General features: G+C 45.0%; 1 protein-coding gene across 1 annotated transcript in view; it reads left to right on the top strand.

Annotated features, from left to right (window-relative positions):
• The window catches only part of LOC125441044, a 66,205-nt gene extending 62,919 nt beyond the window's left edge, over nt 1-3,286 (top strand). The window contains exon 4 of the mRNA XM_048511323.1: nt 2,803-3,286. Coding sequence (XP_048367280.1) covers nt 2,803-3,249 — 447 coding nt within the window. The 3' untranslated portion in view covers nt 3,250-3,286. The remainder of the gene's footprint in view (nt 1-2,802) is intronic.
• The last annotated feature ends 20,390 nt before the right edge of the window (nt 3,287-23,676 follow it).

Below are 23,676 nucleotides of genomic sequence, written 5' to 3'. Positions count from 1 at the left end.
TACAATTCCCATCAGCCCCTACCAGCATGGCCAATTGGCCATGCTGGTAGGGGCTGATGGGAATTGTAGTTCCTGAACATCTGGAGAGCCGCAGGTTCCCTACCCCTGCTCTATGGTATATCACAGATTTCCTCCCCAAATGTCCTCCTTCAAAAGCTCCACCCAAATCTCTGGGAATTTCCCAACACTAATTAAAAGCAAACTAATTAAAAGCAGATTCTCATGGGCAAATGCAATTCAGAGTACTAAGGCTGCCTGCAGGGCCAGGGCCAACGGTAAACTGCAAGAGGCCCTTCTGCCTGGCCTTCTATCTCTACTAGTGCCATCCTCGGCAGAACTAAACTCAGCAGGGAGATTCAAACTGAGCCATACAGCTTGAGGCAGCCTTGCATAGTAGTTAACAGTGACGGGCTCCAATTTGGAGATGCAGGTTCAATTTCCTACACATGAAGCCTGCTGGGTGACCTTGGACCAGTCTCAGTTCTCTCAGAACTCTCTCAGCCCCACCTACCTCACAAGGTATTTGTTGTGGAGAGAGGAAGGGAAGGAGTTTGTAAGCCCCTTTGAGACTCCTTAAAAGAGAAATCAATCTTAAAAGAGAAATCAATCAATGATGCTGCTGGCCTCCACTTGGGCCAGGGCCTTTACGGCTCTGGCCCCTGCCTCTCCCTCCAACTGGACCTTGGTGATTTCCACAGGGCCTGTATGACTGAGCTGTTCCACCGGGCTTTTGGAGAAACCAGCCACTGAGTGTGCCCCCCCCCCAGCTTATGGGTCCCCAATATCATCGGGACCCATTATTGGGACTTATGGGTACTTAATACCATCAGGACCCACTACCTGTCCCTCCTCCTTCTAGGAGGATTAAGTTTAGGTGGGATGCCATCTTAGGATACAACAACTGCTGTTTTTATTATAATTATGGAAGTCTGATTACGATGATTTTATATATGGTTTTATGTTGTACACCGCCCAGAGCCCTTCGGGGATGGGGCGGTATATTAAATTAAATAAATTTTAAAAATAAAAATAAAAAATCTATCTATCAATCCACCTTTATTGGCATATTATACAAAGCAAGAAAAGAAAAAGAGATATTTGTAAAACATACTCAAGAACAGCCTGTATCAAACTACCATCTGTACACACATCCCAATGACATATGCCGTATATACTCAGTATAACTCAGTATAAGCTGAGTTTTTCTGCCCTGTTTAAAGGCTAAGAAAAAACCCCTCGGCTTATACACGAGTCACCATTTTCTATACATCACAAGGACTGGGGGCGCGGCCGGGACAACCTCCCTGCAGCTGGGAAGCTGCTTGTTGAGGGAAGAAGGGGGAACCCTGAGGCACCCTGGCTGGCTGGGCTTCCTCAAACCCCGCAGAGGGAGCTCCTTATTTGGGCAGTGACATCAGGGGGAGTCACTGCCCAAATAAGGAACTCCCTCTGCTTCCTGGCTTCCCACCCTCAGCTTATACCCAAGTCAATAAGTTTTCCCAGGTTTAGGCAGTAAAATTAGGTGCCTCGACTTATACACGGGTCGGCTTATACACAAGTTTATACGGTAATAGGAATTTGGCCATAATCTCAGTTACATTACAGTTATCATTATTCATCAAACATACAATTTGTTGTGGGTCTGAATAGCCTTTTTTGCTGTCTAATGTAGGAGATAATGTGACTGGGACGATGCCACAGGATATGGCCAAGTGGCTCGACACTGTTCATGCTTCCTGCACAGACTCTTTCTTGATATGGAATTTTTAGCCGTCACCCTTGAAGAATGGATGATGTAGTAGAGAACAGTGGGGACTAAAAACCAACTCTTCTTCTACTTCAAAATGTAGTCTCATAAGTAGGATTGCTGACCGCCACATTGGACAATGTCCCTCACACCTGGGATACTACCAGTATTTCAATGGGAGCCAGGGAAAGTGGCAAAAACTAGACCCCCTTGCTACTATTGCTAGTTCCAGCAGTACAGGTAGTAGGTTGCCAATGAGTTCCCCCAGCATTATAACTCATCTCTAGACAAAAGAGATTAGTTTCCTTGAATTACGTGGCAGCTTCCGATGGTGTAACTGATGGCATCACATTCCTGCTGAGCTCCTTCCCTTCCTTATAATCCCCTCTCTTCAAGCTCTGCCGCTAAATCTCCAGGAAATTGGCAGCTGCCCTAAAAGGGGTGGAAAGGGGCCCCTGGGAAAGAGACAGGTGCTGGTATGGGGAAGTTGGAGGCCAGCACAACCAATAGAACTCAAAGAGAGGGCCTTTCCCCACTTTTCCCTTGGCCGCCGTCACTGCGCGCAATTCCCAGCATGCGGCATCCCTGGCGCGCGCCCGGGTGTCCCCACGCTCTGCGCGGGGTCATCAAAAGGCGCCCTTTGCAAGAGCGCCAGGGATGCCTCACGCTGAGGGGGCGCGACAGCGGCAGCGTTGGGGCAGCTGCGCTGTCGCCGCCCCTCTCGTTGGGAGTGCCGGGGGCTTAAGGTAAGTGGGGAAAGGCCCAGAGAGAGAGAGAGAGAGAGAGAGAGAGAGAGAGAGAGAGAGGAATGCATCAAGAGTGTGAATTTGGTTTGGAATAAACCAAGGGTTGTTCTGTTTTGTTTTTTAAGGGAATGGCTCTGTTTGCCACAGGCAGCCAGAGAGAAGTTCCCTTTCCTAATTATAAGTATTAGCACAATGGTGTCTGTGAGGCCCTCTGAATGCTGGAAACTGGATTCTAGTGATGCTACGAGTTATTATATTGTCAGAACCTCAGGAATTGGTTCTGATATGTCATTTCTGACTCTTTTGCAGACAGTGAAAGTCCAAGGGAACGACATCTCCCACAAGCTGCAGATCTCCAAAGTCAGGAAAAAGGATGAAGGGTTGTATGAATGCCGGGTGACGGACGCCAACTACGGAGACCTTCAGGAGTACAAAGCCCAAGCCTATCTCAAAGTCAGTGCCAACAGCCACTCCCGGCGGATGCAGGCTTTTGAAGCGTCACCAATGTGGCTGCAGGACAAGCCACGCAAGAACATCTCCGCAGCCATCCCAAGCAGCATACAGAATTCGGCCAGCCAGCGCATGCGGCCCACGGCCGGCCCTCCCCCAGACGCCAGAATTCCCAAACAGAGCCCACAATCAGGTACGCAAAACCCTTTTTACCACTTGGAGGCTTTTACTGTTAGCGACCTGGGGATGTCAATCAAACGCTTGGGGGGAAATGGTGCAAGAGAAGGACTGATGCGCCATCTATGAAGCGTAAGTGGGACTGCAACCGACAAACACATCCTGGAGCTCCTGGCCAAGCAAAGAAACAACTACACGTTCCCACTCATCCCTGCCAAAAAAGTAGGGTTGCCAGCCTCCAGGTAGGGCCTGGAGATCTCCAGGTTATTGCGATCAGTTCCCCTGGAGAAAATGGCTGCTTTGGAGGGTGGACTCTGTCTGTGTGGCATCACCTCCCTCCTGATGTCCACCCCCTTCCCATCCCATGTCCTCTCCAGGTTCCACCCTCAAATCTCCCAGATTTTTCCAACTTGGTGTTGGCAACCCTAAATGTTACAGCTGAATTACAGAGTTCAGTTCCCCTGCAGGGCTGCTTTCAATAATGGAATCCCTGACCTTATGTCCTGCTTGGGTCCATCACCAGGATCCAACCCCCCCCCCCCTTTTTCAAATGTCCAGGAATTTCCTGAGCTGGAGATGGCAACCTTATATATGTATGAACTTCCGCAGCCTGCAGTTTGAATACAGAGGCCCTGGCAAAGAGGAATTCTATCTAAATAGGGCGGCTTTCCTCCAGGCGGGGCCCGAAGTTCAGCTGGATGATGGAGGTCAGGGTTCCCTGGAGGAAGGGCCAGCCCTGGAGAACAGACTCTGTGGCATCACAACCTCATTGAGTTATTTCCATATTTATATTTATATATATATATATATATTAACCTTATATATATATTAACCTTAATATTATCCTGGAGAAGGAAAGCTATGGCACTATGCCCAACTTCCCATTTTGAACCCCACCCTTCCCAGGCTCTATCCCAAAATCTTGTCTTCTCATCATGTGACCAAAGTACTTCTCATCATGTGACCAAAGTCTCAGTCTGGTCATTTTTGCTTCTAGGGAGAGTTCAGGCTTGATCTGCTCTAGAATCTACTCCTGTGTTTTGTTTTGTTTTGCAGTCCATGGTGTCTATCTATAAAACACTCCTCAAATACCACATTTCAAGGGAATCCACTTTATTCCTTTCTTTACTGTCCAACTTTGACATTTGTGCATGGTAGTGGGGAATCTTGATCACCAGTGGTGCTTCTTGATCTCATCTTGATCTTAGTTGGCGGAGGCACATCTTTACATTTAAGGCTATTTTGTACTCCATTAAGGCTCCTTCCTGGCTACCCTTCCCCGTCATTGGTCTTTTCTCCATGCACAGCTTACCACAGACCTTGCATCTTGGAAACGCCTTTTGTGAAATAATTCCACACACCTCCTTTCTCCACATTGTTTTGGATGTTTTCTCCTTTTGTCTCTTCAGTAGCATTTATTCCACACACTTCTGCTGAAAACATATTATTCCTGATGGTGGTGGGATGTTGTCCATGAGACAGAAGAACAACCTTCCCCCTTTTTTCTTTTGTGCAGGTGCTCTATTGTCACCGCACAGTTACATTAGGATATGTTCTTCATATAGATTAAGGAGACAGGGAACTAAAATAAATCCTTCTCTGAACCTTGGCCAATTGGAAACCATGTTGTTTCTTCATATTCTGTCCTAAAAATAGCCTCTTATTCAGAGTACAGGTCGCAGGTTAAATTTATCAAATGCTATGGCTCACTCATTTCCTGTAACAGCAGTCATAGCCATAGCTTTTTATGATCCACGCCGTTAAAGAACAAGCTAATTTTCATCTGAAAAAAATTAGCCAATATAAATTTGCAATATGATATCTAGTTCTTCTCTTTTATCTGAATTCAGCTTGAACATCAGCCATTTTTCATTCCATATATGGTAACTATCTTTATTGCAAAATTTTGAGCATTACTTTACTCACATTAGAAAATAATGCAGTGATTTGATAGTTGCTGCAATCTTTGATGTCTCCTTTTTGGAATTGGAATGTAAATTGACCGTTTCCAGTCTATGGGTCATTGTTTTATTTACATATTTGTTGGCATATTCTTGTCAAGATATTGATGGGCTCCATTTCTGTGACTTGGAATTCCATCTGCTCCTACTGATTTGTTTCTCCCAATTGCTCTCATTGCAGTTTTCACTTCACTTTCTAAATTGTAGGTTCTTCTTAAGTCAGTTGTCCTTGAAAGGAGCATGCCATCTTTTGCATAATTCTTTAGTGTACTGTTCCCACTATTTTTATTTTGTCCTGTTCAGTTAATGTATTTCCATGGTGAGCTTTCAGAATGCCTAACCATGCTTTAAATTTCCCTTTAATTTTTTAAAAATCTTATGGAACAGGTCTCTTGTTCCTCTTTTTTGTTGTTCTTTTCTATTTCTCTACTCTTTGTTACTTTGTGTAAGACATTAGAACACTGCATTTAGACTTTTGATTCTGTTTTTGTCACCTTTTCCTTTTGTTTCTCATCAATCTTTAGAAATTTTAAGAGTTTCCTCAGTCATCTATTAAGACTTTTTCATTTCTTTTTGGCTACAGGACTAACTTTTGCAAATTCTTTTTTGATAATGTCTCTGGCTTCAGCCCATAGTTCTTTTGGTTCACACTTACATCAACTTGGTAATGCAAATCTGTTATTTACATAGTCTTTACTGTGCAAAACCAAAGGGGGAGGGGTGAAGCCACATTGGAAGCTATGGGTGGATTGAGCCAGAACCAGTACCACCAGCACTGTACAAATACAAATACAATTTATTATCGAAGGCTTTCACGGCCGGAATCACTTGGGTGCTGTGTGGTTTCCGGGCTGTATGGCCGTGTTCTAGCAGCATTCTCTCCTGACGTTTCGCCTGCATATGTGGCTGGCATCTTCAGAGGATCCTCTGAAGATGCCAGCCACAGATGCAGGCGAAACGTCAGGAGAGAATGCTGCTAGAACACGGCCATACAGCCCGGAAACCAAACAGCACCCAAGTGATTCCGGCCGTGAAAGCCTTCGACAATACATAGCCCTTGTTGTATTGACAGATGATGATCGATTGACCAGTGCTGGATTTACCTATAAAACTGGCAGGCCAAAGCCCGGGCCTCAAAATCTAGGGGACCTCCAACCAAGGAATCTAATATTTTTGACACCGTTGTAGGACTTTTTCACACATGCTGTCATAATGCTCTGCAGTCTCTAAACAACTGTTCAGTTATGACAAACATTTTCCACAGTGCTAATTTTTAGCATTTATGCATTTTCTTCAGTCTTAATGGTATTTAACAATAACATCTTACATCCTTTAGAGGAGTAATTGTGAACTGCAGAATTTTAAACACCCACCATCCTTGGTTTTACTCAATTTTGTTTAAAACACTCTTCCATCTTCCTCTAGTTGCGAGGGTGGGGGATTGGGAGGGTTCCCACAAGTGGAATAGCCTAGGATCCCTTTTCATCTAAAATCGACATTGCTATTGACTGCAATAAATTGTATGTAAGTGTGCGTATGACACCAGAAAAGATGTTGACAAATGCCATGACATCCTTAGGAACCATGTTGAGGGACTCCTGCTCTAACCATTATACACACTAACTCTCTGCTGAAGAAAAGCCGATAACATTTACTGCACAACCTGACTAATCACTTGAGGCCTTCCACGAGTAGACTGAGTCCACCTCCATGAGAAACTTTACCAGGAATCATTATGTTTCCCTTAAAGTATTGTTTAGATAAATCTTTCAAGGAGAATCCTCAAAACTGGCATCAATTTTTTTTAAATACATAAAATAAACAGCTGAGCCAACCATGCTGTCCAGGTTTGGCCCCAACTTGTGAGAGGCTGACTGCTAAGGAAGAAAAAGTACAAGGTAGGAACAAGCCCCATGAGACAACAGACACACAATAAATCTGAACTTTAAGACCTGGGACTCCTTTGTAGTCTCTGGATTGTCTGTTGCAGAAGCACTGACATTTCCGTTGTATGCTGATTCATTGGGAAGCAGTGGGAAAGCATTGTCCATGCATCCTAGTAGTAGTAACCCATTGTAACCCCATAGACACAGTGCTCCCGTGTGTCTTCAGAAGCATCCAGGCCTTCAGGATGAAGTCTGCAATGTTTCTACCCTTAGCCACCAAATCTGTATGCCACCAGTTTGTTCTCTTTGAAAACAATCATCTTGTTGGAGAGAGGGAAGGACACGTGAACGCATTTAGCTGCCTTTTACTGGATCAGATCCTTGGTTCATCTTCGTCGTCCTCTCTGCTCAGACGGGCAGCAATTCTCCAGGATTTCCAGTTGAGGCCTTTCACATACATTATCCACTACCTGATCCTTTCAACTGTAGATCCCAGGGATTGAACTTGGGACCTTCTACATGCAAAGTTGATGCTCTGCCACATAGCCATAGCCCCTCCCAGGGGCTTTCCCCACTACAGAAGGGAGCGAAGGTCGACTCGGTTCCCTTCAGTGAAGGGCGATTCCAGGCTGTCCCCACAGCAACTGAGTTGGCCCCCTGGAACCGAGCTAAGTGGGAGGGATCATCTTGGTGCCTGTTTCGCCCCTCGATCGTGATTAGCGCTTGTGTTATGGCGGGAAACGGGAGCGTTCTTTTTTTTACAGTTTTTACAGTTTACAGTTTACAGTTACATGTGCTTTCTGCTCGCCACGACTCTCCCATTTTGCGCATGCCACAAAAGCAGCTCGTGATTGGTTGAACGGATGAGGTGTCGTTTCAATGCTTCCCCACTTCAAAGCTTCGAAGCGGTATCGACCTTGTTCCTGCAGAAAAGTGTAGTTCATAACTGCGACAAGGATGTCGCAGTTCTGAGGGGTGGGGGGACTGAGACAAAACAATGTTGAGCCCGGTGGTAGTGGGGATTCACTGAGGCAAACCTAGGTAGAAACCAGTTCAACTCTGTCAGTGGGGAAAGCCCCCCAGAGTCTGACCTTTTTCAGATAATGGTCTTGAGATTGCTTGCTTGGGTGTGGGGGAGGCACACACAAGTTAAATATGGAACAAGTTAGGGAATTTCCCCATCACCTTTGTTGTGAACTTCCCTGGAATGAACATGAAGCCTGAGCAGGTGTCAAAACGCATTTGTCAAAATCTATCTATCAAAAGATGTTTACTCACAACCTATAATGATGAATGGCTAATTAAGGGGGGCTATCAGAGTATTTAATCAAAGGAAACAGCAAAGGTTTTTAAAATGCCAGCAAATAGGAAGTGATCCATTTGCTTAAGGTTCTCTGCCAAAGAACAAATAATTAGGGCATCAGAAACTTCGGTTTCAAGGTTGTCCTTTCACTGAAATTGGTTATTCTTCATTCCCCATCCGTACCACCAAGTGTTCACCCGAATGATGGATTGCACATAACCATGTCATTACATTGGCAGAAGCGGCAACAGGGACTCATTCGAACTTTTATAAACTTTAAATATCTAAAATAAATGGTAAAATTAAGGACTTTCTCCAGCACAGCCTCTCATTAGCCAGAATGGAACTCACAGTACAGTTTGGAAAATTAGGATTCTGAGGATCCATGCAATAAACCTAACAGTGACAGAGCAGAGGATGTAATATAAAACCCTCAACAGACACATTATTTTTAATGTCTTTTCTGTTCCACCTCCATCTTTTATGTTTGTTCATATACTAAAAAGTTTCTATGTATGTTATAGCTATTAGATATTGATAGAATAACCTTCTATTAAGCACGAAAAAAAAGCATACTTTGGGTAGTCAGGTGGGGCTACATATTCTTGAAAATGCCACCAGAAGGGACAGTCCTATGTCAACAAGGCCATCCTAACCTTTCCAAGATTTCAACAGACTTGTCTGGATGGCCCAAGCTAGGCTGATATCACCATGACCCAGTTATTGATCTCCAGTTCTTAAGGTAGCCAACCACCAGGTAGGACTTGGAGATCTCCCAGAACTACAGCTGATCTCCCAGCTACAGAAGTCAGTTCTCCTGGAGAAATGGACTCTATAGGGTTGTTCCCTGATGAGGTCTCTCTCTTCCACAGACCCTGACCTCCCCAGGTTCCACCTGCAAAATCTCCAGGTCTTTCCCAGACCAGAGTTGGCAACCTTACTCATTCTGCTTCTGTATGTTCCAGTTTGCCCTGACACGGGCCCTTTCCGCACAAACCTTTTAGAATGCTTTGAGGCAGGAAATAAAATGTTTCCTCCATGGAGTTCTGCATTGTTTCTACTCCCAAACATTTTTCCAGCCTCAAAACGCTTTGAATGAATCCCCTTTTGAAACAATTCTCTGGCTAAAATGTTTTGAAAATGTCTTCAATTGCTGTGCAATCTACTGATTACGTTTCCCACACCTCTCTACTTCCATGAATGTCTGATGGATAGCACAGCCAGGTGTGGTTGTCTCGTTTGTGAGTGTTTATGAACAGTTCTTTTTCTGGGGATCTTTTGGAGGGCCCATTCTGGAAAAGAGGTTGCTTGCTTCATCAAGTAGTGCCAAACAGGGCACATACAAACTGGAGACACAAACCCCTCTTAGGCTGATTCCGCATGGGCCAAAAACAGCAGTGTGAAAACGGTGTGAAAACAGTATAAACCCTTTTACACCATTTTAAACCCTTTTACACCATTTTCACACCATTTTCACACTGCTATTTTTGGCCCATGCGGAATCAGCCCTAGTTTGGGGACCAAAACTGGCCCCCAACGCAGCTGCAAATCCAAACAGAAAGTCAAGGTCCTATGGTGGTGAAAAGTAGCATCAAGTTGCAGTTAATGTATTGGCAATTCTGTAGTAATTTCAAGGCAAGAGATATTCAGAAGTGGCTTGCAATGGTCAACCTCTGCTTGTTTTAGAAGGGCTTTTGAGAACAGAAAACTACTTTCCCCCCAACAGAGTTGTTTTAAATCTACGGATTTTTACTTTTACTGCTTTTACTGCTGTTCTTACTATTTTAAGCCTGTTTTATTGTTTCCAATTGATTGGCTCTTTAAATTAGGTTCAACTTTTTCTCTTAAGACATTATTCATTTTAATTGGATGTTGCTAATTTGTTCTTTTATTTCAGCAAGCCATTTTTTTTGTGTTCCCTGGAGTCGAAGGGCAGAATGATGGTAGAGGAAAGTGCTGTCAAATCACAGTTGACTTACAGCTACTCCTGTTCTGGCTTCTTGCAGCTAAGGTGCTGACACAGTTCAATAAAGCTCTTGAACCTTCCATGAGTCTCAATTATTCACTGGAGTAACAGAGCCTAACATAGAGGGGATGGAATTCTCCCAAAATTACAAATGATCCTCAGATTACAGAGATCAACTCCCTGGAAGAAAAAGGACTGTATGGCATCAAGTCCCTGCTGAACCCTATCCCTTCTCCTCTGCTCAACTGGCTGGCGTGTGTGTGTGTGGAGGGAATACCCCATGATGGAGGGATGTCTGCACCATCCCAACAGGCTGATATCATTCCCCATGAGTCATTAGAAGTGACGTCAGCTCAAATGAGGTCAACACATTGCTGGTGAATACTCTAGCATTTGGGGAAAACTCTATGGCTAAAACATTGCCCAAATGTCTTTTGTAATGCACAGAATGTGATGTCAGTACATCAACAGTGATGTCACCACATTGCTAGCAAGGGTCTTTCCACCTAATAAGTTACCCTTCTCCCTTTGCAACTGCCAGTTGGCAGCCCTAACTGGAGAAAATAGCTCAAAGAGTGGATTCCATAGCATTACACCACACTTAGTTTGCTCCCTTCCCCAAACCCCCAAATCTCCAGGAATTTCCCACCCCACAGCTGGTAACCCTACAGCAGGGGTGGCCAACCTATGGTGCTCCAGATGTCCATGGACTACAATTCCTACAATTCCCATCTGCCCCTGCCAGCATGGCCAATCCATGAACATCTGGAGCACCATAGGTTGGCCGCCCCTGCCCTACAGCATAGGTATTATTTTTGAACATTATTGTGAGAATCGCACCAAATTAGACCTCTCCTTTTCCCTTCATCTGTCCTGTCAGGGCTATTGCAAAGGCATGAGTGGCTTTAAGCCACTTCAGGTGGAAACTGTGGGGTGCGTTTTCAATAAAGAAACAAAATTATCCCTTTATTTGTTCATAGAAAACATACCCAAAGTCTCCACCCAAGTGCTCGAAGTCAGTCACAGCAACCCCTGTAGAACAGTATCCAAAATAATAAAACCCAGCTAAAACAGAGCACGTGGCTCAAATAAAATCAGCTTAGATAAAAACAAGGGCCGTTTCCGCACGGGCGAAATATGACGTCGTGGAAACGGTAAAAGAACCGCCATAGCGAGAGCGTTCGCACACGCAGCGGCGGAGGTGCGCATTCGCGCCGTCGCGGAAACGCTAAACCGGCGCGAAGACGCCGTATTCAGAAAACGCTTTCCCACTTTTTTTCCTTGTGACGCATCGACGCCGCACTCAGCGAACAGTCGCTAGTGGCGCCGTCTTCAAAATGGCGACTGCCAGACGGCCAAGCTGGGTCACCTTTTTTTCCCCTCATCATCAATCAATATCGCGTCAAGCCCCTTTGAAGTTTTCCTGGTATTTTAAGCCAAGCGACCTTTCCCAGACCTATGCACTGGGACTGACAGTAGCTGGGAGGGGAGGCACTGACAGATGGGGGACGGGCAGGACATCAGGGCAGTCATCGCGTCCATCGCGACTGTTGCAGTGGGCATGACGCCGGGTTGCATCGCTTTCGCAAGTGCGCAGGCGCAACATCGCTGAAGACGCCGCTTCAAGAAGCTGCAGTAGCGTAACCGTCACATTAAGTGGGTTGCGGATGACCGCTAGCTCCGCCTGCCCGTGTGAACGCCAGAGTGCGTCAGTAATTTGCGACATCATCGCGTCAGCAGCAACCGTGCGGAAACGGCCAAGGGGATAAAACAGCAAACTCAAATAAAAAGCCAACATGGGGAGCGCTCATTAAAAACTTGGGAGGAATGAAAAAAAAAACTTTGGTGCAGTTTCCAGATTTTAGGGTAGTACTTAAAAGTGTATCACTTGAATGTGCTTTGTAGAACATTTTATAGGAAAAAGATACGCCAGTGCCGTGTTTAAAGATGATTTATTGGGAGTCAACTAATTAATAATACATGTGCAGCTGAAGTGGTGAGGAGTGCTGGATCAGCTGACCCAAGGGCCAATTCCACACTGCTGCTCTGCTGAACATTTCCTTCACAGCAGGGATGTGTGTGTACACTTATGGCACTGCTGATCCTGGGAGCCCCATAAGAGTGGGGAAAGCCCGATGTGTCCTCCCATTGGTGTTTTGCTCTTTCCTTGTCACTCTCCCATCCAAGCCAAGTATAAAGACTGCCATATTTGTTTTAGCCCTTTATTTATTTATGATTTTTATTTATTATCAGTTGTATATACCACCCTCCCCCTGAGGGCTCAGGGCGGTTCAATGTTCTGTGTCATAAATGTTATGTGTCATAAATGTTATATCGATATTCCTTTTATTGATATTGTGCAGGCTGTTACCATTCTCTTTATTATTTTAAGGAAATTGAAGTTGTTGATCCCTGTGAGGAATATCGATATTGTATTGTCGAAGGCTTTCATGGTTGGAATTACAGGGGTGTTGTAGGGTTTCCAGGCTGTATGACCGTGTTCTAGTAGCATTTTCTCCTGACATTTTGCCTGCATCTGTGGCAGGCATCTTCAGAGGATTCGATGGTTGTAAAGCAATAAACTAGGAAATGTGTGCAAATTCCACTGCAAAGTCACTGCAGGGCAAGGAGCAGCACGGGAAGCTCTCTCTTTGCACAATGAGCCCAGCTGTCTCTTTGAAACGGGCTAAAAACATAGGCCCTTTCCGCACGGGCCCAATACGGCGCCCTGGGGATGGCAAAAACGCCGTCCCCAGGGAGCCGTTTGCACCTGGCTCCCTTCCACCTCCCCCAGAGCGGCGTCAGGCCGCCTCCAAAAACCTCCCTCCTGGAAGGAGGATCGGTGCATACCGCTGGCGCTGCACGATCTGGCAACGCCGGGAACACGCTCTAAAGCCCATCCCCCCCACTCAACTCGTCGTCCTGCGTCGCTCTACTGGACTACTGGGACCCTCCCTCGCTGTCCTCCGACCCCTGGGTCTTAGGAGTCCAGCAGAGCGACGCAGGACGACGAGGTGAGTGGGGGGACGGCCTCTCCTGCGCCAGCCTCTGCGGGGGCCACTCGCATGCTCCCGTGCGAACGGCCCCCACCCCTCCACCAGCAGAATTCCTGCCGGTGCAGGGGCGCCCTTTCCGCAGTGCAGAAAGGGCCATAAAGGCAGAAAACAGGACAAAGGGGTAGGATTGTTCATGGAGGTACAAAGGTTGAAAAATAACTTCATGAATCTTTTCCCTCTATCCTGTTTTCAGGAGCTCCCTCACACATGTAGTCATGTATATACCAGTGCAGGTTTCATACGGGTGGATTCCACACAGCAGGGGAGAACACAAGTACTGTGAGCCCAAATAAATCTGTTTTCCCACCTGCTGCATGGAGCTCTGGTCAGTTTCACAATAGCACCAACCATTTTGGGTACTGCAACAGTTTCTCCGTGAAGATTCCCCTCGGAGGTTTCCTCTGCTTGCAACTCATCCATTTGCTCTTTCGCTGTCAAAAGAAGATGAATACAGTTTGTTTAGGCTAGTGATCCCGTGCATGTGTCATTTTTCCTTCTTTTTCTGTTGGAGGGGGCTGTTTGTGAAGATCCTAGTCACGTTGCTGTAGCTTCACAGACGACCCCCTCCAAACAAACACATGCACAGGATCGCTAGACTGAACAAAATTTATTCATCTACTTTTGACAGCAAAATAGCAAACAGTTGAGGTGCAAGTAGAGGAAACCTCTGTGAGGAATCTCCATGGAGAATCTGCTGCAGCACACAGAATGGCGGGTGCGAGCAGTTGAAACAAAAATAAAAGGTTTGGGTGAAATATAATGTTTCCTGCCTGCTGGTGTAACCTCTATCTGTGGGTTCTGTGGGGCAGAACGTGGAATGAGTTTGCAACAACAAATTTTAAAAACAAAATGGTTTACTTTCTTAACATATAACATATAACATCAACATTTAACATCACACTTCAAGGTCCTGTTCAGGTTGCATTTTCAAGTCCTTATATTTACAGTCTATTGATACTGCCAAGTCCAATTCTTCTTTGCAAGGGGGTTGGCTCCTGAAGACTCCAAGGGCTTGGTGAACAGGATTCAACATGATGAAGGTTTCCAGGAGAACTCTCACCCATTACAAACATAAAAAACCCTGAAACAATAAACTCCAACATTTACAACATAGCAAAAACAAACAACTACCTTCCCAGTTGTAAGGAATTCCATAGAAGCAGAAATAAAAGGCTCTTTGGCGTAAAAGACCGTTTATTCAGACATCTTAGAAAGCTCAAGTACACGCAGTGGCAGGAATGAGATCTCCCGCCAGAAACACAGGTTATAACTCCGTCCATCCCATCCCCCCTCCCGGATTCTCATGGGAACGGAGGTCTCATCTCCCTCGCAGAGATAAGGTCTCCGCCGGAGAAGCTGGCCCATCGCCTGGGCTGTGGAATGTACTCAAGGCCAGGCGACTGCCCTTCTCATCAACACCATTGAATCCTTTACACCAGTAGTTCCCAACAACATTGCAGTTACCTTAACAAGGTGTTAAGGGCTTATACAAACCAAGGTCTGAGTCTGGTAGCCTCGTCTCCTCCAAACTACATGAGCTCTGCAGCCTTCTGCTGCTTTGAGTCTCCACCCCTTTCTGGGTCAACCCATTCTGAGCATGGGGGTTACACTGGCATTCACTCAGCAGGCAGGAATCATCTTCAACCCAGTTTAGTGAGGAAAAGATCACTAGTTTAGAGATTTTTTTAAAAAAACCTAGGTTGTGAAGAATATAATGGACTGAACTCATTTGGGGAAAGAGAGCTGTGTGAAGTTCTCCTGACAAAACCCTATTTATAATGTCCTAAAAATGTTATATTTGTGCTGTGCGGAATCCACATTGTGTTGGCAGACTTGTGCAGAGGCTGACAGAATACTTGTCTCCCCCTGGTGACCTGATAAGACTGCCCACCCAAAGTTGGTCTTCTGGTTTTTCAACTGGTCTCCAGGTGACAGAGATTAGTTTGCTTAGAGAAAAAAACTGCTATGGGGCTCTAATGGCATTATACCCAATTGAATTGAAGTCCCATCCATTTCCAAACCCCACCTTCCTCAGACTGCATTTCCAAAATCTTGAAATAGTTCCAAACCAGAGTTAGCAATCCTAAAGATTGGGATGTGACTGCAGGGAACTGTGCACAGGGCATGTGCACTCCCTGTGCCCCTGCCACTCCCCGGAATGTCCCCACTGTCAGGTCCACGCCTGCCAGTGCTTAGAGGTCTTGCTGTGTGGGGATTGCAAGTGTTTCCTGTAAATGCTTTCCTGTTTCCCTCTCCCCTCCCTGGCAATTCCCTGGCGCCGGCCCTCCTGCGGGAAGGTGCGAATGTTCCCAGGTTTCCTGAAGCTCTGTAGTGCAAATGTTATACACTTTGTGAAACACATTTGGTGGGAATCAAATGGGGGGGGGGACTGAAGGATATAATCGCTGGATCTAAGCGGGAGAGCTTAGATTCAGCTTTCTCTGTTTCTCTACGCGTTGTAGAAATAAACTGCTTTAGGACTTTCCTACGGTCTCTGTTATTTCCACGTTCGAGAGTCTGACACCCACCACGCCCCCACATTGGCAGCACCTGGGGCATTGCCCCCCTGCCCCATTGGCGCTATGCCGCTGGACTGCCAGCCAGCTTTTCTGAGTGGCCATCAGATGATACAGAGAATGTCCGTAAAAGGGTTGCAAAACCCAGGTTGGGAAATTCCTGGAGATTTGAAGGTGGAGTCTGGGGAGGGTGAAGTTTGAAGACAGTAGTGAATAAAGTCACAGAACACATCTTCCAAAGCTGACATTTTCCCCAGAGGAGCCAATCTCTGTTGTCAGGAGATCAATTGGAATTCTAGGCCTCATTTGTAGATTGACTGTGTCTCACATTTTAGAGTTCTTTGAGGCTGTAAACAGGCATGTGGATAAGGGGGAACCAGTGGACACTGTCTACTTGGATTTCCAAAAGGCTTTTGACAAAGTTCCTCATCAGAGACTGTTGAGAAAACTCAGCAATGAAGGAATAAGAGGGGAATTCCTCCTATGGATTAAAAACTGGTTGAGGAACAGGAAACAAAGGGTGGGTATAAATGGGAAGTTCTCACAATGGAGAGATGTAGGGAGTGGTGTCCCCCAAGGATCCGTTTTGGGACCAGTGCTCTTTAACTTATTCATAAAATGACCTGGAAGTAGGGGTGGAGTAGTGTGGTGGCCCAAGAAGATTTGCAGATGATACCAAAGTATGTAGGGTGGGTGAGAACCACAAAGGATTCTGCGAAAGACTCCAAGCGGACCTTGATGATAAGTAGGTGGAGTGGGCTAAGAAATGGCAAATGCAGTTCAATAGTAGCTAAATGTGAAATTAAGAAGCACATAGGGGCAAAAAAAATCCAAACTTCACATACTGCAGCTACAGAGGGTCAGTGCTATCAGTCACAGACCAGGAGGAAGGGATTTGGGCGTCTTAGTTGATAGTTCCATGGGAATGTCAACTCAATGCATGGCAGCGCTGTGAAAAGGCAAACTCTATGCTGGGGATAATTAGGAAAGGAGTTGATAGCCAAAACTGCAAAAGGATTGTCATGCCCTTATATAAAAGCAGTGAATGCTGACCATGCTTGGAGTACTGTGTTCAGTTCTGAGTAAGCCCACATCTCAAAAAGGATAATATCAAAGAGATGAAAAGAAAAAGTGCAGAGAGAAGGGGACAACTTGAGGATGATTGAAGGATTGGAGCACCTTCCTTATGAGGAAGAGGCTACAGCGTTTGGGACTCTTTTAGTTTGAAGAGGAGGCGTCTGAGGGGGGGATATGATTGAAGTCCTATAAAATTATGCATGGGGTAGAAAATGTTGACAGAGAGACATTTTTCTCTCTTTCCCACAATACTAGAACCAGGGGGCATCCATTAGAAGAAATGCTGGGGGGAAGAATTAGGACTAATAAAAGGAAACACTTCTTCACATAACATGTGTGATTGGTGTTTGGAATATGCTGCCACAGGAGGTGGTGATGGCCACTAACCTGGATAGCTTTAAAAAGGGCTTGGACAGATTTATGGAGGAGAAGTCAATCTATGGCTACCAATCTTGATCCTCCTTGATCTCAGATTGCAAAATGCCTTAGCAGACCAGGTGCTCAGGAGCAGCAGCAGCAGAAGGCCATTGCTTTCACATCCTGCATGTGAGCTCCCAAAGGCACCTGGTGGGCCACTGCGAGTAGCAGAATGCTGGACTAGATGGACTCTGGTCTGATCCAGCAGGCTAGTTCTTATGTTCTTATGTTCTTACACTGACAACTGCTTTTCCGTATTTCTGAAAAGCAACAGGGGCTGTGAAGCATTTTGACCTCCAAGTGTTCATTCAGTCTCCGAGCGACAGGGCCACATCTCCATCATGGGACATTTTTGTTCCGTGTCTCACATTAAACACATTACATTTTGCATTTTTTTGTTTTTTTTGTCTTTGCCTTGGTGTAGTAGATTCTCTTTTGCTCTTTGCCAAACCTCCAGTGCCCAGAGATCTCCCAGAATTACCTCTGATCTCCAGATGGCAGTGGTCAGTTTGTCAGGCTTTCGAACGTGGAAATAACAGAGACCGTAGGAAAGTCCTAAAGCAGTTTATTTCTACAACGCGTAGAGTAACAGAGAAAGCTGAATCTAAGCTCTCCCGCTTAGATCCAGCGATTATATCCTTCAATCCCCCCCATCTGATTCCCACCAAATGGGTTTCACAGAGAGTATAACATTTGCACTACAGAGCTTCAAGAGACCTGGGAACGTTCGCACCTTCCCGCAGGAGGGCTGGCACCAGGGAATTGCCAGGGAGGGGAGAGGGAAACAGGAAAGCATTTACAGGAAACATTTGCAATCCCCGCACAGCAAGACATCTAAGCACTGTCAGGCATGGACCTGACAAGTTCTCCTGAGAAAATGGCTGCTTTGTAGGGTGGGTTCTATCATGGCATTATACCTCTCTGAAGCTGAGATCTTTTCCCAATTCCTCCCTTCCCAGACTCCACCCTCAAAATCTCCAAATATTTCCCCACCCAGTGTTGACAGCTTTACTGTTTGTAACTGTGTGTTCTAGGCCTGGAGTCTTGCATTTGTAGTGAAGAGAAGCACAGCAAAAGTGTGGGACAGACTGTCTTTTTAGTTCCTAAAAATGTGTTTGTTTAAACTTCTGGTCCTTTTTGTTCCAGCCATCACAGGCCTGCATTAGGACCGTCCAAATTTCCTCTCCAAAGGAACGTAATTGCAGCTTATTTATTAGCTATTAGTGCGGGCAGTCATTCCTCTTCATGGGGTGCTTCTGAGCTATTATAATGATGCTTTTAAGTAGTCTATAGGCCCTGTGATTCCAGGGCTCCTCTCCCTCCGCTCCTCTAATGACCCTTCAGTAGCTGTGATGGATTCTGAGAGAATAGGAATAACATCCCCGCATCAGCAACATGCTAGGAGTGAGGAGGCTACGAACGTCACAGCTGCAGATCATTACTCGACTAAAGCCACGAGTTGCCACTGAGCCCATATTCTGGCAGCTGCCAGAAAAAGTCCTTGAACAAAGCAGTCTTTGCGTCACCCCACTTATCTCTCTGCCTCTCTCTATTAGTTCGCCCCCCACATCCCATAGCATTCAAGCAAGGCCAGAAATTAAACATGAGCGGCTGTGGGCATTTTGTTATTTTATCTATGCAGAGAGAGAAAAATCCTAAACAGATCAGCTCAGAACAGGGTTGGAAAATTCCTGGCGAGGGTGGAGAGGCATCTCAGGAGAGGGGAGTTTGAGAAGGGAGGACGGTCAATGGTTGCTCAGTAAGAGCCAGTGTGGTGTAGTGGTTAAGAATGGCGGACTCTAATCTGGCGAACTGGGTTTGATTCCCTTCTCCACCACATGATCAGCAGACTGTAATCTGGTGGACTCTAATCTAGATTTGTTTCCCTGCTCCTACACATGAAGCTTGCTGGGTGACCTTGGGCCAGTCACAGTTCTCTCAGAACTCAGCACCTACCTCACAACGGGTCTGTTGTAGGGTGGGAAAGGGAACATTTCTCCTGTTTGCCTTTGCACCGGAGATTTCATCCCTCCAGAGAGCTATTACAAGCAGTTTGGATTGCTGTAGCTCCTTTGGTGTTTTCCAAAAGATTGCTAGTTTAGCAATTTTTGTAAAACTTGAGAATTTTGTAGGTGGAGAATGGGGAGGGTGGGATTTCAGGGTGGGAGGGTCCTCAGCTGGGTGCAATACCATAGAGTCCATCTCCACATCAGCCAGTTTCTCCAGGGGAACTATTTGGGGGTATCTGGAAATGAATCATAATAGCAGGAGATCACCAGGTGCCATCTGGAAATTGGCAGTCCTGCTCCAAGGTCTGATGTCTAACAAACTGTGAACTGGTTTCCCCATTCCTTCAGTACTAATATATACAGGTTTCCCATGTTCAACAGAAACCCGAAACATTTTAAATAAATTCAAAACCATATCCCTTTTTTGGGGGGGTGGAGGGGGATTAATATTTCCTTCAAGACTACAAAAAACCACAGAAATTTATCAGAATGTAAGATAATGGATTCTTGGATTTAGAAGCAGAGTGCAGTTCAGCGGAAGGCCTGCCCCTTCAGTCCAAAGTCTAAGAAGTCTAAGAAGTTGTTCCATCTGGCAAGCTGTTCCCTTCTTGAAAGCGTGGCACATTTCCATAATGCAACTGACTGATAATCTTGCAGAATGTGTGGATTGGATCTCCAGCTATCTTTGAGATTTTCTGTAGAGGAGGCTGGGAGAGAGAAAATAAAAAAGACTTCTCATTTTCCCACCTGACTGCAGTTTTCTCCTCTAACTTCCCACCCTCTTTATTTTGCTCACATGATACATCCAGATGTGCTTGCAGAGGCATTCCTCCCATTGGGCAAAGTGGGCAGTTGCCCAGGGTGCCACCTTGTGGGGGGCGCAAAAACTGCAGGTTCATTTGTGGGGGATTTTGTATTTTCAGTGTTTTTTTCTGTTTTTGGCGTGCAGAGGGCGCAGTTTTTAGGCTAGCAGCACCAAAATTTCAGGGATTTTTTGGGAGACTCTCCTGATGATATTACCCAGGTTTGGTGCAGTTTGGTTTAGGGAGTCCAAAGTTATGGACTCTCAAAGGGAGTGCCCCCATCCCCCATCGTTTCCAATGGGAACTAATAGGAGATGGGGGCTACACCTTTGAGGATCCATAACTTTTGACCCCCTGAAGCAAACTTCACCAAACCTTGGTGGCATCATCAGTAGGATCTCATGAAGATACTCTGAAATTTTGGTGCTGCTATCTTAATAATTGCACTCCTGAAAACAGGCACCCCCTAAATTTCCCCAGATTCTCCTTTTAAATGACCTGGTGGAAAAAATCTTTGTTTGGTCACGGTGGGGGAGGGTGGCCGCCCATGGGGGGGCATCAAATTTAGGTTTTGCCCAGGGCTCCAGTTTGCCTAAGTACGCCACTGTGTGCTTGCCCTTACTTTTTCGTCCCCACCATGGCCTTTTCCACATGAGTTCTTTACAGCATCTCTTGCTACCGTATGCTACATTTAAAAAAAAACATTCTGCATGTTTTTTCCTCTATTTGATTCAGGAAATGTTTTGTTTTCATTTTTACTCCATTGTTTTCCCAGCATTTTTTCGGCAATATTGTTTGATCCATTTCTGAGTCAGTTTCCCTTGAACATGTGACTGTGTTGAAAGCCTTTATTTCTTCACTCCACCGAATTCCTGGCCCTTAAGCACACCCCTGTGAAGTTACCAACCTCCCCTTCAGACAGTTTCTCCTCCCCTCATCCTCCATCTTAGAAAGGATTTTTAAAAAATTCTATTTGTCATATTGTGTTAGCAATGGATTCTGCACAGCACAAAAATAATGTCTTTCAGATGTTATATATAGCATTTTGGGGAAGAACGCACAGCTCTCTCTCCCAAAATGAGTTCAGCCTGTCCTATTTCTCTCAACCTGGGTTTTTCAAAGATGGCTAAACTAGTGATCTTTTTCCCCAGTTAAGAGTTGAGGATAATTTTTGCCTGCTGAGTGAACTCCAGCAGGCAAAAATGCTTTGTTTCTCTTACCTAAACCTCTTACTTTTGTTTCCACCACTCGTGCCCACCATTTTGTGGGCTGCAGGGGATTCTCTGTGGATTCGTCTCTGCTTGCAGCATATTTGTTTGCTATTTTGCTGTCAAAAGTAGATGAAAAATGTTCCTTTAGCCGAGCGATCCTGTGCATGTGGTTTTTTGTTGTTGTTTTGAGGGGGTGTCTTTAACTTAGAGCCTTATGTATGTATGTATTTATTTATTTATAGCCCAAACTCAAATAAAGAAACTATATTAAGAAGTATATTTATTGAGCCATTTAACCTGGCACTTTATGGATTAAACACCTACACTGATGGTGTTAATTGTTATTTGAGGTTGTATATTGCTGTCTGTGGTTAGCTAGGCTTCTAGGATGACATTTAAAGCACACTAATGCATAGAGTGTTCCTGGAAGCCAGATCTATAAATAAAAAAGAGAAAAGGAGGCTGATTTTTGGTCTCTTTAAACATATATGTTCTTGGGGTAAGCTTTTTTAATGTGGTGTGGAATAAAACGATGTGAATTGTTTACTATGAATTTGCAAAGAAAAATGTAGATCAAGGCACTGAAGGAGATTCTTTGAAACAGAGAAGATATCCAGGATTCTGTCTGCCTGTGATCACCATGCAAATTGTACCCCAATAACCTTATAACAAATAACAAATTGTACCCCAATAACCTTATAAGAAAGGCTTGCCTCTAACTACTAGGAACAGCAAAATACAACTATTGCTACAATAGGCTAATAACAAGAAGATTTTGACATTTTGGCAGTTACTGTGAGCCTATTTTGGAAGCTGTCACATTGTATTGGACCCTAAGAAACTGCATTGATCCTGCTTGTTGATCATTGATAGTTAATGGCCAATTTTGAAAATAATAATAATAATATGTATAGCTTTAGATGTAGAAAAAATTGTATAATTAAAATGCATGTTCAATTAATAAGGAAGTGTTTCCCATTTGATTTTCCAGCCTCCGTATGTTTTTGTTTTTAGTATTCCCAGATGTATAACATATTGTCCTTCATTTTTTATTACTATTGTATTCATGGACCAAAAGAAACCAAGCCAAAAGACACCCACCTGCCATATCCTGTAGCCCACTGACACGCAATTATCCTCCTTGTTTTGCAGCTTCTCCAAGATTGTCCACCAGATCACAATATACCACTTGTTTTCTAAACTCTGGCAAGGAGACAATTCAGCTTACTCTGTTGAGTTGTTGCATTGTGTGGAGATAAGCATATAAATTGGTTTCTTTGTTAGACTAGGAGATCGCTCTTCTCCCACATTCTTCTTCTTCATTACCGTTTTCAGAACAAGAATCTTAAACAGTCTCTAGTCCCATGTTGCATATTCCAGAAATAGCTCTCCCTAGAAGCTAAAATGGCCAGACTGAGGCTATCCTACTGTGGTCTCATAATGTCACAATCAGTCCATGTTAGGTTCTGGCACGTCTCCTGTCTCCTGCCCGGGATGTGGGATACTTTCTCTCTTCATCCCCCTCCCCCCTCCCCTTCACCCTCCTCCCCTGTTTGTATTTTCTCACCCATTGTACTTTGCTTCCTGAGCAATGCCTTGTCAGTTCATGAGACATCTGATTTTGTAGTTCTGTCATTGTGTGGTATGTAGGTTCCTTTGACCCCAAGGGAGGCTGCATCGTCTCTGGACCTCGGGACCGGAGGGCTGCTGTCACCCCTTGGGAACTGGTCGTCAGGGTGGTGTTGGGTGATGCGCGGGCTGACTTAGGTTATAACGGAAGGCACTTTGCTGGTTATGCTTAGTTCTGGCAGTAGAAGTCTAAATGCTTATTCCTGATGCTGTTTCATAATAAAGAAATCATATGAACACAGAGTTTCTTTATTTAAGAGTCCAGGGGCATGGCACATAATGAGAAGACAAGACCCGTTGGAAAAGGCAATTATGCTAAGAAAAGTTGAAAGCGGCAGGAAAAGAGGAAAACCCAACGTGTGATGGACTGACTATCAAGGAAGCCACAGCTCTCCGTTTGCAAGATTTGAACAAGGCTGTTCATTATTGGATGATGGCAGGTCATTAATTAGTAGCCATCCTGACCCCAGCCCCAGTTGGGAATGGGCAGGAAAGAAATTCAATAAAATAAAATAAAATAAAGGTTTGATTTACATTGAAAGCAACTTATTGGCATATGATACACATACATAGAGTTCTTTCTCTATCCTGGAGTCTGGAATCTGGAAAAGCATGCCAACTGTAGTTCTGAGATCACCTCTGATGTTAATCGGAATGGTGGCACTGCTTTGGTGATGAAGTTCTCAGCTAAAGTCATCCCTCAGGAGCCAACTAATAGACCA

The sequence above is a fragment of the Sphaerodactylus townsendi genome, linkage group LG11 (genome assembly GCF_021028975.2).
Source record: "Sphaerodactylus townsendi isolate TG3544 linkage group LG11, MPM_Stown_v2.3, whole genome shotgun sequence".
In the NCBI taxonomy this organism is placed as follows: domain Eukaryota; kingdom Metazoa; phylum Chordata; class Lepidosauria; order Squamata; family Sphaerodactylidae; genus Sphaerodactylus; species Sphaerodactylus townsendi.
The sequence above is the reverse complement of the archived record's forward strand: the minus strand, read 5'-3'. Positions and strand labels throughout refer to the sequence as shown.